Raw genomic sequence first — 19666 nt, 5'->3', positions numbered from 1 at the left:
ACAGTTACCATTTTACACATGGTAAAATAGGCAAAAAAGAGGTTAATTAACTAGCCCAAGGACTTAAAGCTAATAAATGATAGAGCAGGTATTCAAACTAAGGGTACTGCCTGGGATCCAGACTGGGTGGTACTGTGGCCCACAAGCCCTTTATTCATTTTTCCATTTACCTATACATGATGGAAAGCTTTTGGCAAAAAGGCAATATTCTAAACCGACTAAAGGAAATTGCTGAGTCTTCCTGGCAAGAGTGAAGTTATATAAGGACATAAGAGTGGCAACAGAAAATGAGTACTGGAAAAACACACAGTATTTAGTATATATCTAAGTAGATTATGTCGGACTGGCAGTGTTCACAGACTTAAAAAATTAGAAATGCCTCTGAGAATTGATTCTTTGCCCACCACAAGTTTCCAGGTAGCCAGAGAATTATGTGATAGTTGCAACTTAAGAACTGACAACATGACTTGGAACCTTTTTCCAAACCTTTTTCCAGGGACCTTTTTCTAAAGTATCAAAGATACTTATTTGTTTATACTGACTTTAGTTATTGACCTGCAGGCCTGACCTGCCCACCAATAGATAGGAGATAGTCTGATTTCTTAAGTGAAATAGATTTACCTCTACTAGTGATAGCAAAAGTAGCTCTGGGTTATAAAGTATTGGGTGTGATGTGCTGATGGATCCAGAGGTGCTACATGAATCATTTCCAGAAATAACCAAAAACCTCCAAACCCCAACTCAACAACTCAACTCATCCCAAAGATAACAAAACATACCCATCAAGAATTGATTCACGACAACAATAGAGGTTGTCAAATTTTTGTTTGGTGACCGAGTCATTGACATTCATGGCTGGAACACACAGCTTCCCAGCCTTGGATAGCTGGTACAGCCTAAGGTGAGAGAATCAAGAACATAAAACAATGAGATATTGCAATAACTTTCTTAGAAAATTCCAGAAATATGTTGTTTGGGCATGAGAATGTGAGACTTGACTAGTTTCATCTATTATGTGAATACAGAAAAATAAAGAATACCTTTGTAGAATATAAATATAAATAAATATACAGCTTAGACATAATGATCAAACACCATGTCAAGATAGGATTTAATAAGTGAGTATGACTCCTGAATTATTGTATTGATATTTCTTCTACTCTCCAGTGTCTTCGAGAAGACAGAAGGAAAAAAACTGAAAATTATGGAACTGTAACCCCTCCCAAACTCTGAAATGTATTCTATAACTAATTGTTGTGGTGTGCTTTGAAATCTATTGCTTTTTTGCATATGTGTTCTTCTTCACAATAAAGAAAAAAAAAGCCATGTCAAGAACATTCTTGACCAGCTCCTAATTTTTAAGGACTTAAATGTAAAAATTTCAAATGTGTCATACAAATTTTATTTTTTTAATTATAAAAAGAGAACTTAAAGAAGTATTTAAAAAATCACGCATCATCCTGCCACTCTCATGCAACAATTTTGATTTTCAAATACCCTCAATTTATAATCTCAATGCACATACATGTAAATATGTATATCTACTGACATTTATCATAATCATTTGTAAGGTTCTACACAGTACTCTTATTTATATATTTTGATGGCTACACAGTTTACTTAACTTCCGTGGAGGAATTATTACCTTTCCTCCTTCCCTCTTTTGCTATTACATCTTAGTACTACAACAAACAGATTCAAGGGATAATTTTGTTTTCATATCTTTTTTTGTACGGATACATATTCAAGAATGGGATATAGCATCAAAGCATATAAACAATGTGAATCGACTCACAATGCCATTCATTTACTTACTGAACCTAAATTTACCAAGAATCTACTCTATGCACTATGCCCGGTGCTAAGGTTAATTTGATGAGAAAGATGGATATGATTCTTGTCCTTACACAATAGATAGTCAAATGTTTTGGTAATGAATGGTGATGATGGTGGTACAACACTGAATGTAATTAACACCACTGAACTGTATAACTGAAAGTGGATATAATGGGAAATTTTAGGTTGTATATATGTTGCTAGACTAAAGTTAAACAAAAAAGAGAGAAGTTTTGCACTGAAATTTGTAATTGTATAGATAAGAAATTATATTCACCTATTCTTTCCTATGAAAAATACAAAAATAGTACCTCAAGTTTATTCTGGCAAAAAGATACATTTCTACTGGAAAAGTTATAAACAAGACTCTGTGACATAGAGAAGATATTAAAATAAAGCATCAAATACTTAGAAAAAATAAAAAAGGATTTCTCAATGAGGAAGCCATTGGAATTTAATCTGGTACAATTGTTTATTGTGTGGGACTAGCCTAGCACTATAAGATATTTACTAACCTTGATCCCAAGAGTAACTTGTAAAAGCACCCACTAGTAATTATGAAAACTAAAAACCCTCCAAACATTTCCAAATATCCTCTTTGAAGAGGGGTTCCACCATCAGCTGAGAACTACTGAAGTACCAGCAATATACGAGTATATTAGTCTACCTCAATCTCACCAGATTAAGTATTACAATTAATTCTTTTTTCAATTTAGGTATAAAATGGTATGCCAAGACTAATTTAAGTTACATTTCTGGAGAACTTTTAACTTATTATCTGATAAATCAGGCCATTTCTACTAAGTTAACACATGAAAGAACTGTGGGAATTCAGACTGAAAAAGGAGTTTTATTTTAAATAACAAACTGAATCAACTAAAAATTAAGACTACATATTTTATTCAAAATTCATCCCTTTCTAAGATTCTCAAAGTATTGTTTAATCCTTAGTTTTATATATTAAAAAGTTACAGTACACTGAAGTACTGATGGTAGCTTATTCAGAATTTGCTTCCAAAGCCATTATTTCATATTTTTAGTTATTTTTGGATAAAAAACAGTAAACATGAATTATTCCAATATTTACTCTGGGAATTACTGCTGATTTGAGAAACAAAACCCTATGTCCTTACACTTTATGTAATGTAAGCTCTATGGAGGCACAGGTTTTTGTCTGTTTTGTTCACTGTAATCCCTTGCACCTAGAGTGGTTCCTAGCTCACTGCAGATGTTCAAAAAGTATTTGTTGAATAAATGAATTAGTCGAAAAAGGATAGACAGGTGTTGCATTATAGCAACTACAAAACATGAAGACCCCATTCCGCCACCCTCAGTGGTTTTAGGTTTATTTGTGTTGTTAATTTAAAAAACAAAACACAAACAAAAAAACTGTGCAAACTCAGATCTGGTCTCCTTATAGCAGACTCCAATTTTTAACATAATGTGCTCTGTAGGTAATGTATAATGAGAATATATGGGCTGCATAAAAACCTTACCTATGGACTCCAGTAACACTCTCCTCTACTATGCCTTTGATTTTCTTAAACATGTTGGGATACTTCTTATAAATCCAGTGAGTAAGATCCCCTCCATCATCCAAGATCTGCAATAATAACCACCAATAATTTCATTTTGTTGAAGGTTCAAAGCAACCAGTGTTCTCTGGGTCTTGTATCTCAATTTCTAATTACCAATATATAGATATTTCAAATTTCCCATTTGTTATGCCAAGTAACTTAAAGCCAGAGCTAATGCAATAATCTACCAAATAATCATCAAACCAAAGTAAAAGACAATAGAGGTAAAAAGTCACTTATAGTTCTCACAGCCAAACGGTCTTCCCACATGACGTACTACTATATCAAAATACACAGCAATCCAAGTGAGGAATTTTTTATACAGCAATAGCTTAGATGGTTATCTAGACCGTGTCTTCTTGAATATACTGTAGATATTCAGAAAGCCAAACCTGATATTAGCAGATTTCTACTGTTTAAAAGCAGGACTTTAAATATATTCAGTCAGTCAAGGCTTAGTTTAGATAAAAGGACAGATTAATAATTTCCCTCCCTGAACAATGGCTTGTAAAACTATATTCATTTATCTTTTACTTCTCACAAAGAACAGACAGTCTCCTACTCAATGCTAAGCAGCACTATAGGGTTTGATGTGGCACAACTTCACATGCTATATTAACCAAATTAAAAAAAACCAGGAAACTGCAGCACGTAGGTGTCCAAGCACGCATCAGAACAGCTCATCACTATTTCAGGTTGGGATTAAAGATAAATGCAATGCTGTGCCACTGGGGCTTTCATTAGCAGAAGGAAGTTTCTGAATTATAAATAAGCTAAGACAAGACCAAAGGGAGAGATGTTTATTTGGTGTAAAATTTATATTTTGGGTAGCACATTATCTAATTTAACTTGTATGGTCAATTTATTTGAACACCATAAGTACATGGAATCTTGAATAGGGCATGAGATTTTGTTGGTTTGTCCAGGTTACTATCATGCCCCAATATATTCCAGAGTAATCTGGACAGTGAATAAAGAAGTATTTGCAAGGTACCCTTGGGGGATTGGGGAGAAAGGAGGAAATATTCAACTTCCCCATTTGGAGAATTTCTGATATTCTCACAGCAGTGGGGACAATCAAATCAATAGGCCAAGCCCTAGATGTTGAGATTCGTCCCTATGAAACTTATTCCTGCAAAGGATAGGCTAAGTCTACTTAAAATTAGGCCTAAGATTCACCCCCAGAGAACGTCTTTTGTTGCTCAGATGTGGTACCTCTCTCTCTCTCTCTGCCAACTCAGCAGGTGAACTCACTGCCTTCCCCACTATGTGGGACATGACTCCCAGGGGTGTCAATCTCCCTGGCAATGTGGGACAGAACTCCCAGGATGAGCCAGTACCAGGCATCAATAGATTGAAAAAGACTTCTTGACCAAAAGGGGGAAGAGAGAAATGAGACAAAATAAAGTGTCAGTGGCTGAGAGATTTCAAACAGAGTCAAGAGGTTATCCTGGAGGTTATTCTTATGCATTATATAGATATCCCTTTTTAGTTTATGGTGTATTGCAGTGCTGGAGAGAAGTACCTGAAACTGTTGAACTGTGTTCCAGTAGCCTTGATACTTGAAGACAATTGTATAAAGATACAGCTTTTACAATATGACTGTATGATTGTGAAAATCTTGTGTCTAATGCTCCTTTTATCCAGGGTATGAACAGATGAGTAAAAAAATATGGATAATAAATAAATAAATAATAGGGGAACAGGGAGTAAAATAAATTGGGTAGATTGAAATACTGGTGGTTAATGAGAGAGAGGGGTAAGGGATATGGTATGTGTGATTGTTTTCTTTTTTCTTTTTATATCTTTTTTTGGAGTGATGCAAATGTTCTAAAAAATGATCATGGTGATGAATACACAACTGTGTGTATGAATACATCACTATTGTGAGCCACTGATTGTACACCATGTATGGAATGTATGTGTGTGAAGATTTGTCAATAAAAATATTCAAAATAAATAAATAAATAAGCTAAGGCAAGACAAGCTTAGACTATCAGGCACTAGGCTGTGGCACTTTAGCCCTCCACCTGGCTGTTGGAAGCACATAGCAGGACTTCCCAAATTGTTACCCATCCTCTTGGAAAGTTTCCACAGAACTGAGTTGCCCTCTCCTGGCATGCACCCATTTTGTAGTCCCTTCAATTTTCAAATGCCACCCTGGACTCCAGGGTACACAAAATCCTGCCACCTGATCTCTTTCATATCTGCCACATGTTCCCTTACTTGCTTCTGCTCATGTTGTTGATCTATTTTCTTTGACTCAGTTAAACTTTGCCTGAGAGCCAGGGTGTCCAAGACAGGACCGTCATTAAAATTTTTACACATGCTCCATACTACAAGTTAGTGCTACATTCTTTTTTCTAGTAGAAATCATCATAACAGATGCTCTAGGAAGCCAAAAGGCTCTTTTGTGTTTCCCTGTCCCTTTCTGTGTATAAGTAATCCCTCATGGAGTCTTTCCTAGTAGCTTCCCATTCCTAGCCACAAAAATGGTAAGAGACAAAAAAGACTGAACAATTGGAAAGCCTGCTTTATAAGTCCCACTTGTACACATTTCCTCTATAACAAAGTTTTCTCATTGAGGCAGAGAGCTTATGTCCCTAATATTTATTTATTGAATGCAATCCATAATTTTCACCATGTAATTCTACTTCAAAACATTTTTGTGAGCAGGGAATCTTTCCAAAACTTTGCCTGGTCATCTTTTTCTAAGGTAAAGGATGGATAAAGAGAAGAAGTTTAACTTGGAATCTCTTCAAGTTTTCAATAAATTCAGTATCTGGATCCTAGAGCAAAAGCTAAGTGACAAGAAAACTGTGGGGCATTCTTTTTTTGGTAGTTGTGCTGGTTTGAAAGGATGTATGTCCCCTAGAAAAGCCATGTTTTAATCTAGATCCCATTTCATAAAGGCAGAATAATCCCTATTCAATACAGTATGTTTGAAACTGTAATCAGATCCCTGAGAGGTGATTTAATCAAGAGTGTTAAACTGGATTAGGTGATGACATGTTTCCACCCATTTAGGTGGGTCTTGATAAGTTTCTGGAAACATTAAAAACTATAAAAGAGGAAACATTTTGGAGAATGAAAGAGATTCAGAGAGAGCAAAGCAGAGTGACATAGCCATGAGAAGCAGAGTCCACCAGCCAGTGACCTTTGGAGATGAAGAAGGAAAATGCCTCCCAGGGAGCTTCATGAAACAGGGAGCCAGAAGAAGAAGCTGATGGATGATGCCATGTTCGCCATGTGCCTTTCCAGATGAGAGAGAAACCCTGACTGTGTTCGTCACATGCCCTTCCAGCTGAGAGAGAAACCCTGAACTTCATCGGCCTTCTTGAACCAAGGTATCTTTCCCTGGATGCCTTAGATTGGACATTTCTATAGACTTGTTTTAATTGGGACATTTCCTTGGCCTTAAAATTGTAAACTGGCAACTTATTAAATTCCCTTTTTTAAAAAGCCATTCTGTTTGTGGTATATTGCATTCTGGCAGCTAGCAAACTAGAATAGGAGGGGAGGCAATGAGAGAATGGAAGCTCATTACTGTCACATTTTCACCAGCCATGTTTGAACCATGAGCAGAATTTTAATGTTACTGATGAATATTAATGCTTCTAAGATCAGCACCAACACTTAAACCACTTTAAAGATATAAAGAGGTTTAATTTTTTTGTCACACCCTCAGCATAAGCAACTAGTTCTGCTGAACGTCCAGGTATCTCATACAGAAAAAAAAACATTTTCCTTTCTTCTGGTTGGGAACCCTCTGCGGGTCATGCTCCACCTGCCTCATCCCAAACTCTTACAAAATTGTATTAGCAGAAATCTGACCAACCAACCATATTTGGCTGCCAGCCCTCCACATTCACACATCTATCAATGCACCACCAAAAATCATCTTCTGACTCTCCTTTCCAGGCAAAGACAGGAAATCCTGAAAGAAAAAAAAAAGGAGGGGGAGGGGGGGGCAAAGAGAAACCATTAAAGCCTGAAAAAAGGGAGGCCCCAAATTTTGGCAATATGATACTGGCTTTCCCCAATTCCAAACTTTCTCAGTCTGTGTCCTCCTTGGATTGAATTTCTTCACTAATTAAAATTGCCTTCAGCCCCTAACTCCATTTCTTGGGCTTTGGCATACATTCTGCTCTTGTTAATCCAAAGGAGGCAATCAAAGGGGACAAGAGTATTGATGGGAACTAAAAATACAACTTACAGAGAAAAATAAGCAAACAAATAAGTACTTCTTAACCTAATTAAGCTGGAATTCACATCTTTTCCCAACCAAATTTGATCTTTCTTGTTTCTGTGTTTTAATTATCCCATCTTCTTCATCAGGAAAACCCTTACACTCTACTTCTCCTATTAAAATATCCCTTTACTTTATGGCCCAGTTCAAATATAACGTTCTTAATTGAAGCCTGATTAACTCAGCTGGGTATAATCTCTCAAGGGATCTAAACTTTTATAAGCTCCTTGTTTGTGTACTTATGGATTTATGATCTGTTGTGACATTTATCATACATCTTTGTATTAACAATATTTATATATATGTATGTCTTATGCTCTCACCTACAACATAAGAGTCTGAGGGCAAAGACAGTATCTTAATTGTCCTTATATCTTTTAGAATAGGTCAATAAGCTTTTCTTGAGCAAACATAAATGCAGGCATGTGTATAATTCAATGGGCTGTACATTTATTATTTGTGCAATTTTCTATACATATTTTATACATCAACAAAAATTTTAAAAATAAATGAATATAAATAAAAGAACAAATGAAATGCTGAGAATGTTAGCAAAAGGAGAGACATACATCAGTATAGGGCTTTCCCAGAATTTCTCAAGCATTCTGAAGCACATGTTTGGTACCTGATACATGTTGTGCCGTTAGTAAGAATAGGCAAGAAGCTGGCAAAGTCCAAATTTCTCTATTTCTATTGTCCTTCAAGTTTAAGTGGATGTTGTGATAAAATATTAATCTGTTAGGTCTAGTCCTGTTTACTGCCGAGGGAAACACACCAAACGTTAGATCAGGGCAAACTAACTGCTGAAAACCAGCAGGGCCATAAAACTATGCCTGAAGCATATGCTTCTCTAATCCCATATTATCTTAGATAGTGAGTTGTGTTCACTGGTGCTCTATAGATTAGCATGCAAGGTAATGCATTAACTAAAAATAGAATATGAGATATGGGCAGATATTTGCCATCTGTAAAACCCCAGAGTTAACTAGATCACATTTGACAAGAGAAGTTCAGTTTAGAGTAAACTCATCAAGAACAGGGATCAGTTTCTTCCAAGATAGCTCTTCTGTTGTCAGCCTAGCTTAAGGATTTTATATTGAATCAGTGGAACTTTATCAGTTGGCCAAATTTTGTGTTAGCCCAAAACACAGAGAGAATAGGCAAAAGAACTTACCACTTTCTGCTAAAGCAGCAGCTACTTCATTGAGAGTGGAATAGATATTGCAGGCAGCCCATCGACACTGTGCCCCTAGAGCACCCAGAGTTTCCATAAGCACCTATATTAAAGAGAAAGCAGGAGTGAGCAAGCCTGGGCAAAACAACCTGTCAAGGTGATTAAGTTTATCAATTTAACAATGAGAAAGTACATGAGGAATAATTTAGGCCAGTGTTTTTTAAACTGTTCTCTACAGAACCTTTTCCATATTCTGGGAAAAGAGCAAGTTCCAGCTGAGCCCTGTGCTTTTAACTATTTAACATACTGGGTCCTCCTATAAGACTTAATTCAACCAAAGATTTCAGCACTAACACATTTTTTGTTTGTTTGTTTGTTTTTTGGGTGCATGGTCTGGGAATCAAACCTGGGTCTCCCGCATGAAAGGCGAGCATTCTACCACTGAACCACTAGTAACACATTTTTAAAAACTACTGATGTATACTGGTTCTGATTCAGTTTAGGATGTAGGAAGCTGCAAGAGGGACTCCCACCCTAGCAATGAGAAAAAGCCAGATAATTTATAAAATCATAACTTTTCTTGAACTCATCAAAGAGCTGAGGCTGTAAAGCAACCAAGTGAACTGAATATCAAAGCGCGACAAGCCCCTGTAGGGAGAGGGAACAGTGTTTCATTTCTGCAGAGAAGAAGGGGCAGTTGCCATACAACAGGGGAAGAAAAAATTACCTAAAAATTTAAAGAAATCCTAAAGGTTGGGTGTGGAAAAGTGTGTGTCGGTTTGGAATTTTTGAGAGCCCCAGGCTCAGGACAGACTCAAGCCCAATCTGCCCCTGGGAGTAGGACTGGAATTGTTCTCACCCATAGGACACAGACAAAAATCCACTATGTCTGGAGGAGGGTTGAAGCAAAAACCTCTCTGCTCTTGAGCTGAATAGCTGGAAAGCCTCTTGGGCCTACCCTCCTGCACGGAGAGAAATTAAAGATCTGCTCTCTTGCCTGCCCAAGACCCATCACAGATATACAGTGAAATTAGGCTTCTACACTGAGGAAGAGAAAGAAACACTGAAAAAATGCCGACCCTCACTTAAGGCCTGCCTAAGACTGCAGCTGGATGAAGAAATTCAAGAATCCTGCTTGCCTTCACCATGCGCCTAACTCCTGGTAACAAGCAACAGTCTAGTGCTGCAGGTAAGGCAAGCACATGTGGAGAGAGCCCCTCTGTGGCAAAGGTAGGCAAAAACACTGAGAGAAGTCCTTGTATCATGAGTGAACAGCAGACCACTGCTGGAGGAATTTGAAGCTATGATGCAGAATAACAAAATCGAAAACAGCTCAATTCATGACCAAAATGGTATAACTCCTCAAAGTAAGAGTCTGATAGGAGAGGCATGGCCACTTCCAGAGGCAAATATTACTGTTTTCCTATACATGACATCTATGTCATGTAGGCAGAATAATGGCCTCCAAAGATGTTCAGTCCCTAAGTCCTGAAACCTGTGAATACATTAGGCTACATTGCAAGTTGGAATTATGGTTGTTAATCAGTTGACCTTAAAGTAAGCAGAGTATATTGGATTATCCACATGAACCCAATGTAATCACAAATGTCCTTAAATAGGGAAAAAGGAGGCAGAAGAGCCACAACCAGAGAGAGAGAGAGAACTGTGAGAAACTGATAGACCATTACTCGCTTTAAAGAAGGAAGGGATCCATGAGTCAAGGAATGCAGGTGCCCACTAGAAGCTGGAAAAGGCAAGAAAATAGATTCTTCCCAAGGGCCTCAAGAAAAGAATTCATCCCTGCCCCCCTTTTTTTTGTTATGCCCAGTGAGATCCATGTTGGACTTCTGACCTCCAGAACTATAAGATAACAAATTTGAATTGTTTTAAGCCTCTAAGTTTGTGGTAACTTGTTACAGCAGCTATAGGAAATGAATGTATTACCATTCAATAAAAAATTACAAGGCACATACAAAAGTGAATAAAGACTACCTATTGTCAAGAAGCAAAGGTATCAATAGAACCAGACTCGGAGTTGAGCCAGATGTTTGGCGAGACTGGAACTTTAAAATAACTATGGTTAATTTGTTTATGCTAAAAGATCTAGTGAATAAAAAAAAAAGGACCACATGCACAAACAAGTAGGGAATTTCATCAGAGATGGAAACTATGAAAAGAAGTCAAATCGTAATGCTGAAAATAAAAAACACAATATCAGTGATCAAGAATTCCTTCAACAACACAACAAAATTGGATTTATCATTAGATCGGGTACATCTGAGGATAGTATCAGTGAACTTGAAGATAGGGCAATAGAAATTATCAAACTGAAACACAAAAAGGAAAAAAGAGTTAGGGGGATAAAAGTCTGAATTGAGCATCCAAGATTTATGGCATGTTATAGAATGCATGTAACTGTAGTTCCAGAAGGAGAAAAGGGACAGAACACATCAAAAGAAATGTATGAAGAGTTAATAATGGCAATTATTTTCTGAAATTAATAAAAAGTATCCCGGAGTAGTGACATTCCAACAGCAATGAGCACACTAGTGTCCAGATCCACTAAAAGGAACCAGGGCTGCTTAGGGAAATGGCTGATCCTGATTCCTGGGCTAGGACAGGAAAAGTACAAGATAAGCGTAGATTGTTTTGTGCCAGAAGTAAGAATTGCTCAATGAATAAAGGGGACATGACCAAGGACACAAAAGTCAGATTTCTACTATTTCATAGTACCACATCACAAAACTTAATCACAAAGGGGGAAAACTTTTACAGTGGAAAAGCCTGGCAGAAACCATCTCAACTAAGGGATCAAAAGGAACATCATCTGTTACGGAACAAATTGAAATCATGAGCCAGCTGATAGGATTTAATAAGAAAAGCACAGCATTACTTCTGTGAGATTCCTACCAAAATTGCAGAGTCCGAATCTAATAATGAGAAAGCATTAGAAAAATACAAATTGAGGGACAGTCTAAAAATAATTCATCTATATAAAATAATTCATTTATAATTTTCAAAAGTGTCAAAGTTATGGAATGTTCTGGTCTAAAGGAAACAAAAGAGATATATCAACTAAATGCTACATATAACCATGGACTGGATCCTTCTGTTATAAAAGATGAAGGCATGTGAGGATTAGATAATGTGTGAATGTTAATTTCTTAATCTTGAGGCTGTATTGGTTGTAGAGGAGAATGCCCATGCTAGTAGAAAATATACACTAAAGCATTTGGGGGATGAAAGAGCATTAGCTTGGCAACTTACTCTCAAAGATACAGAGGAAAAATTATGTGTACCATATTTGCAACTTTTCCATAAACATGTTTATTTCAACTGTTAGAAAATTATTTTAAAAATTTCAATCCACTGATTTGATCTTAACATATACTTTTATTTCAATACACAATTTGGAGATAGGGTTCCTTCTAAGGAGGTGGTGCACCAACCTACTGCTTTGACTAAGAGCTATTTTTTACTAGTAAGAGCTATTTTAACAAGAATAAAGACTTGGTTAAAAAACTTTAAGATTTACTGTCAGAAGTTATTTCTGGGTACTGATAATTTTCATTTTCTTAGATTTGTATTTTCTAATATTTCTATTGTAACTTAAAAAATCTTATTCTAATTAAAAACAAACAAACTTGTAAACAACTCCACTGATTTAGGCTAACCACCTCAAGTAATTTGTGGAAAGTCACATAGTGAGTGAAGGGCAGAACTACTGATATGTTTTAATTTCTAGTCCATACTACTTTTTTCACTCCCATTTTTACCCCTCTTGTTTTATTTTTCACCTTAAAGAATTTCTGAGTTATCATAACTAGGATTTCCGAATTTGTCAAACAAAAGAATGATACTGAGATTTACCCACAAAGCAATACAAATTGACCTAGAAAAGAAAAGTGATTGGGATCAAGAATCAAGAATTGTTCAAAGAACTGTGAGTTAAGACTGCTGGTTATTAGAACTGAAACAGGAGTGAAGGTTTGAGATAATTTTGCCTTCATACTTTGATGTTCATTAAGTAAAATTTATATTTTACCTTTTAATTATGATAGAGTAACTGCATATTTTATAGTAATTTTTGCAGTGTAATATAAAATAATTTTATATTTTTGAAATCTTACTCTGACTTTAATTGACATTTTATAATATACTTAAGTTTTCTATACTTTGACTAAAATTACATTTTTCATCTATTTCTGTTACTGGCACCCAAATTATGTAAATATATTGATTATAACAATAAAAAACAAAAACAAAAACAGGAGTGAAGGCAGCTAGGACGGGCAGAGGAGGATAGAACTTGGAAGCTGGTTTAAACGGACTTCAAATCATTACCATATATATATATATATAACTGTCCGGGAAGCAAAAAATCATCACCATTTAAAAGGAGTAGCAATGGCATTTGATTAAAAGGAACTATGGAAACACATCTAAAAATGTAAATAGATTCGTGTCTATTAGGAAACCATTAATATGATAGTTAGTTCTGAAGCATAGGGTTAAAGGAGAGTCTGTCTTTCTTCATTACATATTGTGGTAAGATTTAGATATTGTGAAATGAACATCGATTACATTTTCTTTTTGGTGCATGGTACGGGAATCAACCCGGGTCTCCGCATGAAAGGCGAACATTCTACCACTGAACCGCCCATGCACCCTGAACATCAATTACTTTTGTAACAATGAAAATAGACATTAAAAGTAAACAAAGTGAAGCAAACTCCTTCGCAATTTTTTTTAAGGAAAAAAATGTGGGGTGTGAACAATAAAATATTATTAATACTGGTAAATTAATTTTGATGAATTCATTCAGGAAAAGATAGAGAAGGAACCCTGTAGGGTAGAAACCTTCAGTAAGCCAGGGGGTAAAAAGAAAACTAGATTTGATTCAGCAACATGTGACCATAGAAAAGCACTTACTATTCTAAGCCATCACTCTAAATTTAGTCTCATGTCCCTAACTGGGATGGCCCAAAAAAGGTTCCAATAATGTCTCTGCCTAGATTCATTAGTCTGCAGCTCCACAAAGCAACAGCTTTTCCATTTATTATATTAATTCTGTGCAGTCTAGGTATTTTTTTTCCCTCAAAGAATACATAACTCAGAAAAGTCTCATAGTGTGAGATGCTAAATAGCTGTCTATGTCTTGAGGAATTTTTACTGTCTTTATTCAGGAATGTAGCCACAAGAGCACACTTCAAGAGAGATGATCTTTTGAAAGTTGACCTAACTATACAGAATACTCACATCTGATTAGGTCTCATGAATGTTTCCAGACCATCTCTCAATATATCAATTTCCCTCTGGTGGTCATTAGGGTTAATGATTCAATATCGATTATATCCTTGATGATGACTCTAATTCAGTGGTTCTCAACAGAGAACTTAGCAAAATTGTGGTGAAATTTGTTGTCACAGTAATCAGGGATAGGTGGGCAGAGGAGTGCTACTGGCAATTAGTGGGCAGGGCCAGGTATCTAGACATTTTGAATGTGTAGAACTGCCTCTTACATCAAAAAACTGTGCCATGTCTTGCATAATTTTCAAATGTTGCAGTGAAAGCTCTCTTGGGTGAAAAACTTATTTTTAATTATCAGAGTTTAGAATCTTATTCTAGTTTATATCTATGACAAAAGGTGTGTTTGCAGTTCTAATACAAAATAATAGTTTTTCCATGAAGGTGACAACTGTGTAAATCAAGAGAAAACTCACACTTCTTATTGCTGTTGGTGATAAATTTACCAAAAGTCATTTACCAGTTCAGAAAATCATACCATCTAGCTATGTTGTTCTGATGCTCTGGAACTAATAACACTTTTCAATCTTTCTGCATTTGTAGCAGTCTCACTCATTTGATGCTATAAGTACAAAATCTGTCTATCTCCAAAGAGATAAAACAGTAATTGTGCCCAAGAAGTTATATATTGAAATATATATTATTTTATTATAAATTACTTTCTTTTTATTCCTCTTTCACATTTTAGCTAAGCTTTTATATTGTTTTTTAAAAAAATTATATATAGATACATTATATCTAAATTTCATTTCAGGGTAATATAGGCCATTACAAAATATTTTTTATAAAAAGGAGACCCTGAATCTTATAGGCTGAGGATCACTGATCTAAGCAAATCAGGGTAATAATCCCAGTTTCCTTGTCAGTGACTGGTGGGGCATGGACATGTGATCCAGTTCTGCTTAAGGAGACATGATGGAGCATCGTGGAGGACTTCTGGGAAAGGTTTCCTTACTCTCTATCAGTTTGTGATGGCTAAAATTGCTGTAACTATTTTGCCACATGCTTGAGGATGAAGTAAGCACAGTGAGGGCAGCTTCAAGAGAGTCAGAGAGAAGTGAAACTGAAGCCTTGAGATCTTACATCTAAAGCCCCTCTGACCTCAGGGCTTCCAGCTATGTACCACAATGACACTCCCATATGTATAAACCAGTTTAAATAATATTTCTCTTATTTGCAGCTGAAAGCAGCCTTATAGAAATGACAATGGGAAGGAAGGTAAGTAGTGTAGTGCAGTAGAAAAGGCATGACCTTAGGAGTCTGATATGTTGAAGTTCAAATCTTTACTCTGTGTTTTGCTAGCTGTATAATCTTGGACAAACTGCTTAAACTCTCTGAGCCTCAACGAGCTCATTAGAAAATGGAAACAGGAATACCTGTTCTACATGGCCATTATAAGGAGTAATGAACTAATACTAATTAAACTCTTAACCCAGAGTTTGATATGTATGAGCTCTCAATAGCTGGTGGCTATTATCAACTATTGTTAGCATGTGGAGAAAGGAAAAGGACTCACAGCAGTCTGGGCAGTGATATGCGTGCAACCCACAATTTTGGCTCCAGCCAAAGGCTTTTCTCCTTGAGCTCTCTTCCTCAAAGCCATCAGTGCAGGCATTTCTGAAAAGGCCCAAAACATACATAGCAATATTAGAGAGGAAGGAATAAGAGATAAAAGAATAAACAAAAAACTTGTTCTCTTAAGATCCCTCACCCAGTCAGGTTCTTTATTAAATTAGTTTTCTCAAGAATCATGACATTACAACCTGATTTTTCTTTTACAAGAGGTTTTGAGAAGGAAATGCTCCAGAGCTATGATCCCCTATGTGCCAGTTCTCCTTATCCAGTCTCTCTCCCTTTTCATAGTATAGGAGTTTCTTACACACCTGCTAGAGTTCACTCATTCCCTACAGTGTTTCTTGAGCTTATATTTGTTATAAGAATTCTTCAGAATCAAACTGAAATAGTACAAGCTATCAGACCCCAGGATATAAAAGAGATTAACAGTATGGACAAAAAGACACAGGCAGCTTGAGAAGGAAAAGTGCTTGCTTTCTTTACCTTGTTCAGCAATTTCAATTTCTCTTCGTCCAAACTCTGCCTGTTTGATGTTCTTGACACAGAAATCACTGCTTCCCTTAGAATTCTTTTGTTGCTTGTCTCTGGGGGAAGTCTCATCATCAGAACTATCTGTATATGAAGCCGCTAGAATGACAGAATAAAGAACCCTCAGAGAAAAGCAATGGCTTCCTCTAACACACCAAACTATGGAATGAATTGGGGTTTCTCTAGGGTCACACAAATTTATACACCCAGTAAGGATTTAAATGGTGCTGTGGAGATGTTTCAATCATCTCCTATGGAAAAATGCTATTCACAGGTCATAAAAAAGAATCTGACAGAAGTTGACAAAGACATTTTCCCTGGATAACATTAACTTAGAAACTCAAGCTAACATTTATCTTCAGTACCTGCAGTGGTCCTTGAATATGCATAGAGAGAGAGGTTACACTGATGGTGGCAATGGTTCCTAATGCAGGATACTGGTCATTAACCTACGGGTTTCTGGGATCACAGCCACCGTTCTCTGCCTGCTGCTTAAGTGCCTGATGTAATTTGTGTTTTAGTAAGATAAAGACCTCAAAACAAGGAACCCATGGGAAAGTCATTAAGAACCACACAAAAAGTGTTTGTCTGGCATAACAGGGCTTTCTTTTGAAAACTGGCTCTGATGAGGCTGAACTATGCCTGCAGACCCAATTAGACACTGACAATGAAGTATTCAATGTGTACTCTCTTTTTGCTGGCCTGAGTGGGTCCTGCATTAAGCATCTTAGATTCCCAAAGAAGCAAATAAATCCTCTTTTGGCAAAATACGATGCTCTGATAACTAATCCATGTGGCAATACACACTAGAGTGCAAAAAGCCTAAGATTTTATTTTAACTAACACACAGCTGCTTTCTTCACATGCTTAGCTGAGATCTTTTTATTCTTCATAAAATTCTATAGTTGCTGATAATTTGCTGGATGATTTGAAGCAATTTCCTTCTTTGCTTTAAGTTTCTGAATGGTTTCTTTCTAAGCAACCCTTAAGGTTTGTTGGGGAGATGGGGGATAAAAGACACTGTTCATAAAGCATTATATATCTCTCAGTGTGATAAGAAGTGCTGTCATCATCTTTAAGAGATGATGAAAAAGAGAGAAAGCTACAAAGGAGCTCCTAGGGTCTATGGTGTTCTGATCTACTTATATCCAAAGAATTCAGGCATTTCTGGGATTTCTTAGCAAAGGGCTATCTTTGGGAGGGCTTTAAAAGGCAAGTCTGACCTTGTCCAGTTAATCAGGCATGGCACTACAAAATGTTTGGGCAGCAGGGGCTTGAGTATCTCTCTTAGAACTGGAACACTGCCCTAGAGCAAAGTCCTAACACGAGGCAACAGGAATGAACATGGTCACCAGGGGAGGTGAGGGAATTAGTAAATCCCCAAAAGAGACTTTTGTTCTTAAAAGGAGCTAATCTGTACTAAAAGTTTGTATTTCCCCCTCCTAGGGTGAGTGAGAGCTCAAAGTACCTTTGGCAACAGAGCACAGAAACAGCTTCCTGGGCAGTCATCTGTTTCACTAATCAATACTCAGAAATAGTTTATGAGTTGGGGACTTAGGGAAACCAAGCTTCTACCACTGGGGAGAAGAAAGATAATGATAGCCAGCCCTAAATTCTGACCCCAATTTACAGATAATTGCTTTCAAAGTAAATGTCTTTATTCACCATATCCTGAAATTCCAAATCTTTTTCCAGAGTCATGAAGATTTCATGCTTACCAATGGCCATTTAAATATGATGATTATGTGTTCTGGCCTCAGAAATACTTTGCTGAAGTCTATTTCTGGGTATATAAAGTAGAAATGATAACAGAATCTATTTAAAATGGTTGTTAATTAATTCATGTATTATGTCATTCATGCATTCAGTTATTCATTCAACAATTATTATGCATCCACTATGTACCAAGCACAGGTACAGTTGAGGTGCTGAGGATACAGAACAGATATGGATAGTGTTTATCTTCATGGAGTTTTTAGTCTAGTGGGTGAGTCAGAGATGCAATAACTAAGACACAATTTATTATTTAAAGTTTTTTCAACTATAATTGTAGTGTATACTATGAAGCAGAAATCAGGATGTCATAGACTATATGATAAGAAGACAGACTTGTGAAAATCAAGTTGCTGAGAAGATTAGATACTGTAAGTAAAGTCCTTAGGGCAGTGCTTGGTATATAGCAATTAAGCACTTCATAAATTATATTTGATATCCTTACTGCCTTTTACACATATTTTTAGTTCAATACCAGATATAACTTATTGTTAAGGATTCTTACCAAGCTCTAGGATTTTGAATGGGAAATGAATGACATATATACAATATAATTTAGCATAGCCATCTGTTTCATTTTTTGTCCATCTCTATCATCTCCTACTAATCTACCAAAGCAGCAGGTGGTTGGCTAGCAGTGATTAAAAAGGTGAGACTGGAATTCTAGCTCTACCCAGGATAGCTCACCCCTTCTATGTCTCTCTAGCTTCGAAGGATGAGTCAGGAAAACAAAAATAAAAAACAAAGAATTTCCCCTTAAGGGAAGAATTCCAATTTTTGTTCTGAGTTGTTTTTCTTCCAATTCAAAGGGGAAAAAATATTTATATCACTTCCCTATTCTAGAAGCTGGAAAAAAATCATTGTATTTTACCTTCTTAACTAGTTGACTAATTATAGTTGGTTCAACCAATGTCTTTCTTTGAGCCAAAATGGATTTGTTTTCAAAGACTCCTGTATACACATCTGTTAGCAGGAGAGAATCAAAAGTATCAGTTGTTTAGATACTGTGGATGCAACATAGCTGACTGAACAAGACCAAAAGAATGTGTTTTTTCTGCAAGCACAGTGGAAAAAATTATTCCTGAACTAGCCTGACAGTTGTTCACCTTTTAAAATTCTTTGAATCCATACTTATTTCTGCTACTGTATTTAAACCACCACATTCATGAAAATAGCTGAGATAGCATTAAAGATTTTTCCTAGGAAAATTTAGAAAAACCCAACACATATATACACAAATATTTGAATAGAGTTTCTAAAGTGTTTGCAATTGCAGCATACTCTGAGGCTCAGAATTACAGTTTAGTTACAAAATGAACAAGTGATAACCAGAGGAATAACTATTGAAGAACAGATCTGAGATCCTAAACTAGCTTCACCCGTAATTGGCTAAGTGATCAATTTTCAATTTATCCAGCTGTAAACTAGGGAGTATAAAAGACGCCCCTCTCTCAATGCTCTCCTCTTTTCCCAACTACTGCCAGAAAAACCTTATAAATAAATGAGATCATACTTAAAAAGGGTTTAGTTTCTAGGTAGAAAAGTAAGATAAAGTACAACATAACTTTTCTATAGGATGTTCACTTGTTTCATGGTTTCCCAGAGTTAAAACTTAAGTTGTAGTTGATCAAACACTAATGTACCATC

General features: G+C 36.3%; 1 protein-coding gene across 8 annotated transcripts in view; it reads right to left on the bottom strand.

Annotated features, from left to right (window-relative positions):
* The window catches only part of AHCYL2 (adenosylhomocysteinase like 2), a 228261-nt gene that overhangs the window by 32190 nt on the left and 176405 nt on the right, over window positions 1-19666 (bottom strand). For all 8 annotated transcript variants that reach the window (XM_077128538.1, XM_077128227.1, XM_077128309.1 and 5 more), the window contains 6 exons: window positions 16202-16345; window positions 15660-15760; window positions 8837-8939; window positions 7256-7350; window positions 3333-3439; window positions 780-896 (listed from right to left, as the gene is read on the bottom strand). In XM_077128538.1, the coding sequence (XP_076984653.1) occupies window positions 780-896; window positions 3333-3439; window positions 7256-7350; window positions 8837-8939; window positions 15660-15760; window positions 16202-16345 (667 nt within the window). The remainder of the gene's footprint in view (window positions 1-779; window positions 897-3332; window positions 3440-7255; window positions 7351-8836; window positions 8940-15659; window positions 15761-16201; window positions 16346-19666) is intronic.

The sequence above is a fragment of the Tamandua tetradactyla genome, chromosome 1, assembly GCF_023851605.1.
Source record: "Tamandua tetradactyla isolate mTamTet1 chromosome 1, mTamTet1.pri, whole genome shotgun sequence".
In the NCBI taxonomy this organism is placed as follows: domain Eukaryota; kingdom Metazoa; phylum Chordata; class Mammalia; order Pilosa; family Myrmecophagidae; genus Tamandua; species Tamandua tetradactyla.
This window is presented reverse-complemented; position numbering and strand designations above follow the sequence as displayed.